General features: G+C 45.8%; 1 protein-coding gene across 1 annotated transcript; it reads left to right on the top strand.

Annotated features, from left to right (window-relative positions):
* The first annotated feature begins 6,238 nt into the window (after positions 1–6,238).
* Positions 6,239–12,557, top strand: LOC134137948 (glutathione S-transferase-like). The gene is made up of 7 exons (XM_062571119.1): positions 6,239–6,307; positions 7,308–7,417; positions 8,454–8,505; positions 9,682–9,814; positions 10,650–10,791; positions 11,687–11,818; positions 12,146–12,557. The coding sequence occupies exons 2-7, from the start codon at positions 7,331–7,333 to the stop codon at positions 12,272–12,274; spliced, it is 675 nt and encodes a 224-aa protein (XP_062427103.1). The 5' UTR covers positions 6,239–6,307; positions 7,308–7,330; the 3' UTR covers positions 12,275–12,557.
* Positions 12,558–13,604: the final 1,047 nt, after the last annotated feature.

Below are 13,604 nucleotides of genomic sequence, written 5' to 3' on the forward strand. Positions count from 1 at the left end.
TTTTGAGGGCATACTGTTGGCTTTAGTTTGGACACCCGCTGTAGCTCGGGCACACAGTAAGGATTTCCTCTTACCTGGATTCAAACCTATTTAAAGAAGACTAGACAACTAGATTAAATGTAGGTTTCTGCAAAGTCAGGGGAGATGAGTCTTACCCAAGTTGCCCATACCATGATTAACGTTCTTAATTGAACTCAGGTTTTCTTATCTTGCAGTCCTCTGATGGAGCAGACATTAAATCCTTGCGGGAATGGTTGCTAGACCTTGGGGTATCTACTAGAGTTCTGGGCTTCACCTTGCTCAGGCCTACCAACGGCTAACCCAGCCAGGCTACCGAAGAAAGCCAGTTTGGGTCTGTGCAAAAGTACGAGACACACCTCAGTGCAAAGGTCTATGGAAAGACACCTGGAGTCCCCTCCACCTTACCCTAGATTCTGGGTCGTGTTTGTCTAACGAGATTGAAAATACTGTTCCCAATAGTGTGATTTGATCTTGTACGCGTGGAAACATTTGTGCTAACAGCAGACTTCAGAACTGTAAAGAATCTTGGGAGGAAAACAGTCATTCCTCAGGCAAAGAAACCACTCTTCCGCAGAGGTCTCTCTCATTACGAAACATAACAAATTAGGTTCAGTCTGGACAATAACAGCAAACACAGTTTGGGCAGCTTGTGATGCCAACAAGGGGCTCCCGTTACACTACTGTAGATGCTTGGTGCTACCTGGGACACTGCTGGGGTGCTGAGGCACCCATGCGGAGGGCTGGTAGACGACACGTGGTACGCAGCACAGGGTTGTGCTCTGTTGGAGCTGCAGCTGGAAGTCGGTGGGATGCCCGAGAACATACCAGGTGGCAGGGACACCTCTGGTTTGGTGACTGATTCCTCCTGCAGGCTTCAGGAGCTTGAAGAAAAGAACTTCCCAAAATGTAAGAAGGGGACAAAGGGAAGAAACAAAGGAAAGAGCCTGAATCAGAAGGCAGAGACTATAGGAAATGCAGTCAGCTAGCAGTCTTGCTCTGGAGGGCTTGGTTCTCCTCACGTGCTGCGTGGGGTACAGAGGGAGGTGTTACTGAGTATGCCATTTGGGGACTAGGTACCTCCTGAAAGAGAAGACATTGCTTTGGTAACCTTTACCTTGTCCTTCTGTGGACCCCGTTCTAAATAATTCTACATTTTTACTGCCAAGCATGGAATGTGTTGGTCTAACAGGCACCATTGGTGGAGACTGATGGGAAGAGGATCACTTTCAGCTCCAGAGCAGCAAAAAATGGGTGCATCCAGAAAGGCTGTGGGGAGCAGCTTCCGAGTTGTGCAGTGGGATTATTAGCTGCATCAAAGTGTTTGCAGGACACTGATCTTGTTTTGTAACTCTAATTGCTTTGTAATTTCTCTAAACCATATATTAAAAGAGCCGGTCTTCAGATGTTAAATGCCCTCGAAATTCTAAAGTATCTAGTATCAAAGGCATGATAATTTCCATACCTACATATTGACCATTCCCACTGGGAGAGAACCACATCAAGTGATAGGAAAAGTCCGGAGATTAGAAGTGTGGAAGTGAAAATAGGGAGTAATCTCAGGCAAGTGGGACAGTTTGTAATTTGACAAGAAGATACAAAGTAAGACTACAGGCTAAGCGGGAGGGAGAACGGGAACAAAAGAGAGGCGACAGGAAGGAAAACCAAGAGCAGAAGATATGCTTCTTAGAAGTTTAATACGTTCATATGTGGACAGGTAACTCTAAAAGCAACAGCGATCACGTAACACCTCATTCAAGATCTCTTTGTCTCCCAAGGAAATCTCAGGAGGCTTTGACATTAGTCAAAGTTACTCGTTCACTGAGTATCACAGTGCTGTTTTCTTTTTGCATAAGCAGGACATTGCCGTTGTTATTTAACGCCCCCATATAAGAAACTGTTGGCAAAAACACATCGTAGCCATAAAATTCAAGCTCTGTAGCACAAAGAACACTGGTCTGCTTCTAGGGAACCGACTTTCTCTTCTTGAAAATGTTTCGAAAAGCAGCTAATGCCTTTCAAATACCCAAATTCAAGAGCTAAGCCAGCAAGAGAATGTTAAGGAAAAGAACTTTCTTCTTCTTTTTCATTTCTCTCTTCCCTCTGCCAGGCTACGTTTTGCGCACATATTCCTGGGTTTATAGCATCATTACAGAGCATACTTACTAGGAAAAATATCCCACACACGGTCGCTGAGGAAGAGCTCGGGGGCCCCTGCCCAAGGTAGTGGGGGCGAGGGTGGTGTTTTGTCCTCTCCGTATAAGCAGCTGAGGGCCCCATGAAGCTCTCCAGAGGCTGAGCCTAAAGCTCTGCTTCCCACCACAACTGCTCCCTGTTAGTAAGGACTCGGCAGTGGAATTTCCACTCCCATCTACGTTTTCAGGATTTTAGTTTTGAGCTGTGGACAGCGGGTGGCTGCGCAAGCCTGCAGGTGAGAGAAAAGGCTCTCCCACAGGTCAGAGCATCTCGCTTCGGTGTTATCAGTGACAGCTGGTGGCAATACCTGGCATGCTCAGTGGAAATCTTTCTAAAGGCTATGCCAGTGCTTCAGTGGCTAACGCCATTGAAGGACATGGTAAAATGTTGTTCTTTTGGACCAAAACATATTCTGACTGTGCTGCATGCCAGGAACAAGGGCTAGCCAGGGGACTGGCTGCACACAGCGAGATCATTTCTTTCTTTTCTTTTCTTCTTCTTCTTCTTCTTTTTTTTTTTTTTTTTTTTTTTTTTTTTTTTTTTCTGGTGGTGGTGGGAAACACTGGAACCAAGGAAACCACCAAAACATTGTCCACTTCTGAAAAGCCGTTGATGCAAACCTGCTCTGTATTACTGTTAGCTCCTTACCGTCTCTGGAAGTTCGTTTACCTCGAGAGCATGTGCGACACTAACAGTCTCCTTGGGGTGTTTCTTCAGCACTTGGATGCAACACTTCTTTACTTCCAAGGAGAGACACCCCCCCCACACACACAAACACACTCACACTCCCCTCCCTCCCCCTGCAGAAGAGCTACATGAAGAAGTTATCCTCGAGTGTACCCACCAGGACACACACCACGGCCGCTGCTGCTTCCGCTTGGGGTGAGCGTAGCGCTCCGCAGCTCAGCTAGCTCCTACGAGGCAGACGAAAGGCTGCTGTGGATACGAGTGGCTGTGGGCAGTACGGACTTTGCTGTTCCCGCAGCAAGGGCAGGGGCACCCTCGGGCACAACTGGGAACACCGTGGAAAAGAGGGAAAAGAGCACAGCAGCACTGGCTGCACCACGTGAGGAGTAAGAGTTACTAGAGGAAGGAAAGCACTGTGGCCAGGAGAAAACAAGACAAAGCAACCGTTTTATTTAAAGATGAGGGGCAGGGTCTTGGGAGCTGGTTTTCCTTTGCTTAAGCCACAGTCGAGCACTGTCCATGCTTCTTCCACTTCCACCATCCAGCAGGGAAGGAATTCTGTCTCAGTGTCTGCAAGAATGTGAGAGGAAAAAGCAGATAAAAACCAGGACTCTCTTATTAACAGGGAAGGAGAGGATGGTGGGAGCCGCTTTTCATTTGCTGCCATCCGAGGGCACGCACAAGTGAGACACACAGCAGTGCTGTAGAGGGAAACGTCCTGAGCAATTCAGGGTGGCAACAGTTGCTGCTTTTCCCTGAAAAGCAGTGAGCTGCTCCTGGTCTCTGATCTGCCGAAAGTCGTCGATCCCTCCGGACCCAATGGGGGAGCATTGGGGTGAGCTGAGGGTGGTGCAGGAAAGGGACTTGCCCTTTCTGTTTATGCTTTGCTCGGTGATCCTGTTAGGCTTCCTTTCCTCCTTCAAGATCCTGAGAGGTCGGGGCGCACATTCGGCACTGCACGCCTTCGAGGCTAGGAAGGCGCCTCTCTGATTTTTGAGCGCTGTGACTGTCCATTCACAGCTCTCGTCATGCAAATGGCTAAGCTACCTGCTGGACTGACAGCGGCGCTGGGCACAGGAGGGAAATGCTGCCAGGTCGAGGCTCTTGATCTGGAGTCCCTGGAGCACCCCTGCTCCAAAGGAACACACCAGCCTCACACTGCTGCCGCAGAACTAACTGCAGCGGGCAGCCAGACGGCACTGGGCTGCTGGGAGGCGGGTGCAGCCGGAGAGCACCGTCTGGGGCAGAGCCAACTTACTGCCCAGCTTGGCTTTCACCGCTGGAAACGGTTTTCCCTCTTACCACGAGCATTCACGCAGGCTCGCTGTGCTCTTAGTAGCTCCTGCCTTCTGCTCTCTGGTTTGCCTCTGCTGCTCGGCCAGGCGCTGTGCCTCAGCCAGCTCGGCATTATGCCGGAGCATAGAGACACAGTGCTGTTCCCACTGGTAGGACAGCTCCTCTTCTGCCACGACTTCCAGCAAAGCTTCTCCACAGCCGTGCCCATCAGCACTCTGAGCAGTGGCTTGACTGCAGCGTCAAAGTCGCACACCTGAGCGTGGAGGTCAGGGAAAGAGAGACAAAAGGCCCTTGATGACGATCCCTCTTGACAGCGCAGCAGGGGAGGAGGATGAGCAAAGCCCTTGCCCTCACGGCAGTGCTGAGCTGTGCAGGAGGGGGCCCCAGGCCAGCTCTGGCAGGAAGCACAAACACAGCTGGGGCTGAATGACGAGTGGGCCAGCAGGAGACTGGGCCTGGTGCATGGACCCTGCAGCACCACAGACCCCCTCAGAGCCTCTCTGGAGGCTGCCAGGGAGAGGCAGAGGGCTCCCCTGCACCCTCTCTCTGCTCACCTCCCTCTTCCCAACCCCTCTCTGCATGGGTGCTCTTTCTACTGGGGAGAACTTTTCTCAACACAGTGGTTCTTAGCTGGAAGCAGCACAACCAGGGCACATGTAGAAGCACCCGCCTTAATTTTGCAGCAGGAATTAGAATCTCTCTCTGTGTGTGTGTTTTTTTTAAGTGTGTTCCATAAGCAGAAATTCAGACAGAAGAAGAAAGTACGCAGAACGTGGAAAGGGGGGGCAGGCCACTTGGGAGAATTACAAGAATGTTGTCAGGGTATGCAGAGTTGTGACAAGGAAGGCTAAGGCCCATATGGAATTAAATCTGGCCAGGGATGTCAGGGACAAGAAGAAAGGCTTCTTCAGCTGCATCGGTAGCAAGAGGAAGACCAGGGAGAATGTGGGCCTGCTGCTGAATGGGGTGGGAGCCCTGGTGACGAAGGATACCGAGAAGGCAGAGTTACTGAATGCCTTCTTTGCTTCAGGCTTTACTGCTAAGGCCAGCCCACAAGAATCCCAGAGGCCAGAGACGAGAGAGAAATTCTGGAGAAAGGAAGGCTTTCCTTTGGTCGAGAAGGATCAGGTTAGAGACCTTCTAGGCAAACTCATCTGTCCACAAATCCATGGGCCCTGACGAGATGCACCCACGAGTATCGAGGGAGCTGGCAGATGTTGTTGCTAGGCTGCTCTCCCTCATGGCAAGAGGACCACTTTCAGCTACAGAGCAGCCGAGCACCTGCAAAGCATCCTCCTTTCTACGGGAAAGACCTTGAGGAGAGAGCCCTGTACTGCAGTAGCACCATTTTTGTTTGATAGACTACAGTTCGTACAACCTTGCTGTGTAATACAAGAAGAATACCCCAACTCACTATTAGATTCAGCAGGAATCAGCAGATTTTCATGTAGCACATGTTGACCTAGCCTGCAGGTGATGTTTACAGCCATCATTAACCAGCAAGGCAGGAAGGTAAGAGGTAGTTTATGCTGTGTTGACTCTTTGAAGTCAATATGGTTACCAGAAGAAAGCAGTCAAGCGTGTAGAGGACAATCTTTCTTCATGATGCCGCTCTTCATTCACTGTTACTTGGAGTCATCAGCAGCATGCATCTTCAGCAGGTCAAACTCAAAAAGATATCTTTGATGGAAGCTGAATTAGTTGATTAGTAAAGATGGAATTTGTCAGAAGTACACAATCCTAAAACATTTAAGTAAAAAAAAGTTACTATCATAAGAGTTTTTAAATCTTGGGAATTTTTTTGATTATTTTTAACTAGCAGGCTGCTAAGCGGTGAAAATAAGAGGCGCACAGTTTTCTGCCAGCTCTGACAGAGCTGCTAGAAACTGGTCAGGAACTCTTGTGAGTCTTACATTTGTCCACAGCATGCCTACTGAGGAATTTCTTCTGTGTAGATGAGGAGTGACCATGCAGGACTAACTGCTTAAGAAGGAGGAGGTTCTCATCTGCAGAGAACTGACCCCCTCCCTCTTTGTAGGAGGGGCTACAGAGCCTTACAAATTCAGGGCAAAGCTGCTGAGAGCTTAGAGTGAGTTACACTTCGTACAAGGTAAGCTTTGGGGATCTTAGCTACGCACAGGGAATTAGTGTATGCAAAAGTCAAGTCAGTGACTGTCGTTAATGGCTTAAATACTTCTACTTGTTTCATTACTAACATGGCTGTGTGCATCAAATGTTCACTCTGTAAGTAGCTGCTTGCTAGGGGGACCAATTAAAAAGACAGGTATTTAGATCTCAGAAATGTGAAGAATGCTTCCTGTTACCCCTTTCTTCCTATTTCAGAGAAGACTGCATGTTATTTACAAGGAGAATATGTCTATATATTTTGTAGGCATTTGGTTTTTGCTGCTGTTAATACTTCAGCTTTATTGTTGACATGGTGTTTATGATTGTGAGACCAGGATGAAACTGGGTACTGTCTGCATATTTGCTGCCGATGCCCTGGAGCTGTTTCGCAATGAGGTGGCTGGTGGTGTGCCCAGAAAAAGCTACTGCTTCAAATTCTCTCTGTGTTTACTCTTTAACTGTTGCTTCTGCTGATAAAATATGAACTAGTGTAGGCAGCTGATTGATCTCTTAGAAATGTTTGATGTAGCACAAGTCCAAGGAAAAAGCAAAAAGATTTGGAATTAAATGGAGTAAATTTTTCTGTTTGACTCTGCTTGCAGTAAAAGCTGTTGGCCAATCTAATAGTACTGGAGATGATAGTATAAAATTCTAGGTCTTCCAGTGCTTGCCCGAGGAAATGGGAGGCATGGGGACTGTTGTAGATGAGACTAAATGCTTAGAGTGGGGGGAAAAAAAACCCCTTCCCATCACCTTATAATGGAATATAATGCCCACTGGAGAAAACAAAGAATATGAGAGTTTGTATTGTGTATCTGCTTAAATAATAAACTGTGTCCTGAGATAATGCTGAAATAAACGGAGCAGTGTACATTGCAGACCCTGCTCATTGATGAGAGCAGAACACTTTGGGAAAGTAGGGGTGCTAGGGAGTCAAAACCAGTATTCTGAATCCTTATGCTGCAAAACTTTATTCTCGATAGGAGGAAATCAGGTGCTTGGAAACATGCCTGGGAAACCCAAGCTCTACTACTTCTGTGGACGAGGCCGAATGGAATCAATTCGGTGGCTACTAGCAGCAGCCGGAGTTGAGGTCTGTCTATGTCTCTTATACTAAGAGCATGTGAGAAATACATAATTTTACAGTCCCCTATCAAAACTGTGACTGACCTGCTGGTCAGTTTAGCGCACTGCACAATGATGACCAAGTTAGCATCGCTAGTTATGGTTCTTCTGGGATCATGGTATTGCCTATTACTACCCCACTCACCATTAAAAACCAAGGAATGTCACCACTAGCTGAGCCCGAATAGCAAAGCAGGTTCCTATCTCACTTTCAGCCATCAGGACTATTGTTAGCATTGTGAATGCATCTCCCTGAGCTAGCCAAGTAAAATTTTTATAGCGACGGTAGTAGTCCCTGGCTTTATCTTCTTCTGATCATAGGGGTTCAGTACTGTCACCTCTGAAGGCCTCCGGCTGAACCCCAATGTCCATGAGATCATTTAGATTATGCCTATTAGAGTGTAACTTCCCCTTGAAGATATTGCCTTATATAAAACAACCAGTAATTCTTCTCCACTCTAACAATTTCTGGTGTTAACGCTGGAGAGGGAGACAGTGTGGGGGAATCTGTATGTTTAAGAGCTGTGAGCTTTTGTCACGGTGACAGGCCAGAAAGCCAGAAAGCTGCAGAGGACGCATGATCCTTTCTCTTCCTCCTTCCTCCTCCCAGCTTGTGGCAAAGAAGCTCTAGCACAGTCCTGTTGCCACTGTATGAACTTGCTTATCCTCCCTTCTCCCTGCACCATTGCTTGCTCCATCCCTTGCCAGCAGTGAGAACAGGAGCAGCATGGCCATACCTTGCCCGGAGGACGATGCTCTGTGCCTTCTAGGACCTCTGGTTTAGCCAAAATCTTACCTGCACCCAAATATGATTCATATGGGAGAGGGGAGAGGAGAGCATAACAGAGGCAAAATCATTTTTAAAAGATACCACTTTAACATCCGATTTATCTTTTTACAAGAAAATTCCCCAAAGCATGACTTTCTGGTCCCCAACTGTCTCATGCAATGCAGAAGCTAAAACATGCAGTGACAGCATGACTTTTCTTCTGTGTTTCCTGCAGTTTGAAGAAAGCTTCCTGGAAACAAGGGATGACCTGTTGAAGTTAGAGAAGAGTAAGTCTCCTTCACTTTTTAGTAAACAGAACTATCTGTCTTAGAACCTCTAAGAAGTCTTCTGTCTCTTAAAAAGAAAATCCAGATTGGACTGAACCTGAGGTATCAGAGAGGCACGCTGCAGTAAGAACACACGGTGACAGATGACACCATCCGCCCCGTCACTTCAGTCTTATGACAGTACAGTTTTTTGTAATCAGATCACCTTGAAGTTCATTAGTATTTTAGGTTGCCCACCAAGCTGTTGTTTTATAATCCGTATGAAACCACTTTCAGAGTTCAGAGTTTAACCCGTACCTCTGATGTGTTCTTGGTTTCCCAAGGCAACAGCTGATCTTGGTACTCTTTAGCTTCCATCTCTGTGGGTTTGAGATTTACTTTCCCTCCAAGGCAAATGACACGTCTGTGCTCTTGCAGTTCACCTTGGCTAACCAAGGAAGTCTGAGCTTAGGCTGGCATTTGCAGTCCTGCTCTCCTTTCGGAAGAATGAGTCGATCCTCCCGCTACCTGCTAGCTTTCAAAAAGCGCAGTAATATTTTAAGACATGAGCATAATAATAGAAATATGCCCTTCATAGCAAACGGTTTCTGTGCACACTTGCCTTACAGTGGATCCAAAGATGGACATAACTGATCAGTTATTTAAGACAATAAATGTGATCCCATCCAGCAATTATTCTGACTCACACCTCTGATCAGTTATAGCCAGTATAGTAGTCACAAAGCTAACTATAAACATTTACATTGGCATTCATGTTGACAAGCTTTTAAGTAGTCCATGTTTCCATAATATGTATCATAGTTCGACAGAAACTGGTTTGCGATGGGTCAGATGCATTAGGTCCTTCCGTCCCTCCCAACTGTGTCAACCTCAAGGGAGATTCACCTGCGTTAGGACCATGCAGGGCAGGACTTGTCCTTTTCAGCGTGTGGCTTCTAAAAGTTGTGCATTTGGATGCTTCATCAGGTTTGAAGAAACTTCAAGCAGCTGACTGTTATAACATTAGATTAACATATCACCAAGAAATGGTTCTTCATTTTATGGTAAGCTTTTTCCATACCAGGAAGACTGTCTCAAATCAAAAATAATCTGGAGCATAAGACGTTTTGCCAAATACCCACTGATGGTACTCATTCAGAAGGCGAGTGTCTCCTTATCATGTCCCTTTTACTGCAGGTGGAGCCCTGCTCTTTCAGCAAGTGCCCATGGTGGAGATGGATGGGATGAAGATGGTGCAGACAAGAGCCATCCTCAGCTACATAGCAGCAAAGCACAACCTCTACGGGAAGGACCTGAAGGAGAGAGTCCTGTACAGTGCCAATGCTACCTTTGCTTGATAGATTACAATACATACAACCGTGTTGTGTAATACAAGAAGAATATCTCAGCTTACTATTAGATTCAGGGTGATTCAGCAGATTTTTGTGTAGCGCGTCCTGACCTTGCCTGCAGATAATGTCTGCAACAGGATTAACCAGCTAGATTAACTAGGCAGGAGGGTACAAGCGAGTTTATGAAGATCAAAGGTCAGCGTCATTATCAGAAGAAAGCAGTCAGGAGTACAGAGGACAGTCTTTCTTCCTGATGCCGCTTGTCGCTCACTGTCCCCTGGAGTCATCAGCAGCGTGCATTTTCACCAGCTCAAATGCAAGGAAATGTCTTTGATGGAAACAGAAGCTCCCCTGTTTCTAGGAAATAGATATTAAAGGATAGCGCTCTCGAGGCACTTGCGTTAAATATGTAAATATCCTGAAATGCTTCAGGCTAATTAGCACAAGTAAACACCTTTCATGGTATCCAGTGGGAATCATGTAGAATCCCTTTTTGATTTCACACATCTGATTTGATTTTTAACGTAGGTTTGGGTGCCAGTTTTGTAAATATGTTTGACAAATCGTAATATAGAGGAGTATCACCCCTAGTGAAAAATGGAAAGGATGTAGTACTTTAGTTTTGGCTAAGCATATGCTACTTGTCTTTTGTCTTATCCCAAGCCAGAAGCTGTTGCACTTGGTGGGGGACTGCTCCACACTATTCATTTGGGACAGAAGAGATGTTCCTAACATTTCAGTCGGGGCTGTGTCAGTACTTACTGTGTTATTCAGACCTACTGTGAGTTGACCAAATCAAACTTTTTCTTCCAGAATTGATATGTATGTGGAAGCATTAATGGATCTGGATGAGTTACTCATGCGCCATCCTTTCCAACCAGCTGATAAGAGGGAGCAAGATCTTGCTAATATTGTGGATAAAGCCACAAACAGATACTTCCCAGTCTATGAGAAGGTAGGTGGCAAGGATGTAGCAACTTAGATAAAGTTGGTTTCCTGAAACTGCATCCCGGATCTATACATGCAAACTTAATTCAGGCAAATGGAGAGGAAAAAATTACCACTTAAATGTACATACAATGTCTTGGGGAAGGCAGGGTTGGAGGGAATACAGAAGGCACAGAGGATGCTACAAATCTGGGAGAAATGCAGAGCTGCAGAGACACAGCACAGACTGAGCTCCCCAAATATCCATGTTTCAAACTGTATGTTGTTTCAGACAGACGCCACTTCACCATCATTTTCTGTTTCAAGTTTCCTCCTGAAGTATTTTCAGGAGAGGACCCTCTGTAAAATCATCTGTTTACTATGTGAAAGCATTATAGTTCCTTCTGTAACAAGCGAGAGGGTGGCTGAGTTAGATGTCAAGAACATGAGGTATGGGTTATGTATGGAGAGTTCCCAACAAAACATTTGCCAAAATTGAAGCGGAAGCACGTGAAAAGTAAGGGAAGTGCCCATCCTTTGGAAGAGTCCAAGATACTCTGTTATGCCCTGGGTTGAATTTTAACCTGTCATAAATTTTGTGCATGAATTTGCTGTGATGGTTGTGTTCAAAAGTTCTTCCGAACACAGGACTTCTGATTATGAGGATTACAGAAGTGAATGGACAAGGGCTCGAACTGAGCTATCAGAAAAATCTGCATGATACGAAGGACTGATGTGGTCGGATTGCTTGTTTATACTACAGATGTTCCTACTGCATTGCCTTGTTTCACATGTGACTCCTATGCAGTGTATGACCTTGCTTTGAATACATTGTGTTAGGTTTAGTGTGCTCTGGCGGCACACACCCAGGAATGCCAGAGAAAAAGTTGCACTTACATCTGGTCGTTGTTCTCTGTTTTCAGGTTTTGAAGAACCATGGGCAAGACTTTCTTGTAGGCAACCAGCTCAGCAAGGCAGATGTGCTGTTACTTGAAGCCCTTTTAATGGCAGAAGAGTGCAAGCCTGATATACTTGCCAAATTTCCTCTCTTGCAGGTAATTGAATGGACAGTTTTAATGGGAAGTAAATCAAAGCAGAGCTATTGATGTACGTTGGCTAAGAAATACGGGGGAATAGGAGGGTAAGGAAAGACAAAATCAGAATCAAATATCCTAAGTAATTTTAGCCTGCCTCAAATACTGATGGTCATTGTCTCCTTATACCAGTATAGCCACCAGGACTCAAAAGCATAATAGGGCAGAGCATAAAGAGTCTGCTGCATGAGCGACTCACAATATTACTTTTATGGCATGGTTAACATGCAAACGTCTGATAGTAACCATGGATCTTAAGTATAATGCTGTTTTGTTTTTGTTTTGCAGAGTTTTAAAGCAAGAATAAGTAATGTCCCCACAATAAAGAAATTTCTGCAGCCTGGCAGCCAGAGGAAACCACCAATAGAAGAAAAAGATATCCCAAAAGTGATGAAGATTTTCAATGTTGCCCAGTGAGCAGCAACGTAAAATCTCAGAAACTCTACCGCTTTTTCTCTGTGTTTCTTGACAGTGGCAAAGTGAAATGAATGAAAATAGTTAAGTGTTTTTCTGATCTCTCTTTCTCTAGCTAAGGATTAGATTTGGGCTACTGCAAACACTTTCCGTGCAAATCTGCTTGAACACACCAGCAAATGAAACGGTTAAATGAATTATGAGGTGCGCTGGACAAAGCAGGATGTCTTAAATTACTGATTTTAAGAGATTTCCTGAAATAAAGTCTCACTATTGACACTTAAAAGCATCTGTTTAATGACTGTTTGCAGCAAGTTGTATAGATAAGGGGTCTCTCATTCTGTCTTTCTGTTATTCCCAAGAGTTGCTGGAGCATGAAGAGAGCTTATCCCAAAAGGTGGTCAACATGACCATCCTGGAAACAGCTGGGCAGAGCCTGCAGGCTTTGTAGTGATTCTTCTAGTATTCGTATTTTCACAAATGCTTCCTTCTGCAAAAAGCTGACCGTAGTAACCGAAAGCACTTGGCGCATTTGACTGAAAGATGAATGCTTCTATCCAGCTGTCAAGATGAGAAACTGCAATTGTTTGAGGCAGCAGCAGTCGGACTGGTGTGAGGTGCTAGCACTTTGCCTTGAAATGTAGGTCTTAGGTTATGGTGACTTACGTTTTTGTATGCTAAGCTCAGTTAAATCTTACCTGTAAGCTGCATATTACAAACATAACCATTTGAATCAAGTTCTGCTATTGAGGGACTAGCAAGAAGGTTGAGTACATAAATGTGTATATTATTACACCAAATGAAACAAATCTGTACATGCAACTGCCAGTGCCCTAAAAATAATTGCTGACTAGTACTATCAGTTTAAAAATTCTTTCTAACAACCACGTGGATGTTCCTGCCTATCGTCCTGGGGGAATGCCATGGGAATCAAACTGTTTTGAGCATTAGGGAAGGCAGAAAATGGTTTTACAGTGGAGCATGTATTAATTAGAAACGTTTTTCATAGACATGAGCTCTTTCCCTTCTGCCTCCCAGAAGCACTTAGGCAGCACTGAAAGCCACAGCGTGCAGTGAGAAACTGGAGGGGGAGACCTTGGCCTCAGCTGATGACCCTGCTCGTTGTGAGGTTCCCCTTTGTACCGCCTGGCAGAGCAGTTTTTTATCAGTTGGCATGCAGTCCCCAGGCTTCAGCCAAGCCATGCACCTTCAGCCAAGCTCCTGGCACGCTGGCAACCAGCCAGCAGCTCAGCCCGTCACCCTCGGGCTACGGCCCAGGCCAGTGGGTGCCAGGCACTGGGATGGCTCCCTCTCCTCTCCCCAGGTCACCAAT

The sequence above is a fragment of the Rhea pennata genome, chromosome 3 (genome assembly GCF_028389875.1).
Source record: "Rhea pennata isolate bPtePen1 chromosome 3, bPtePen1.pri, whole genome shotgun sequence".
NCBI classification, from domain to species: domain Eukaryota; kingdom Metazoa; phylum Chordata; class Aves; order Rheiformes; family Rheidae; genus Rhea; species Rhea pennata.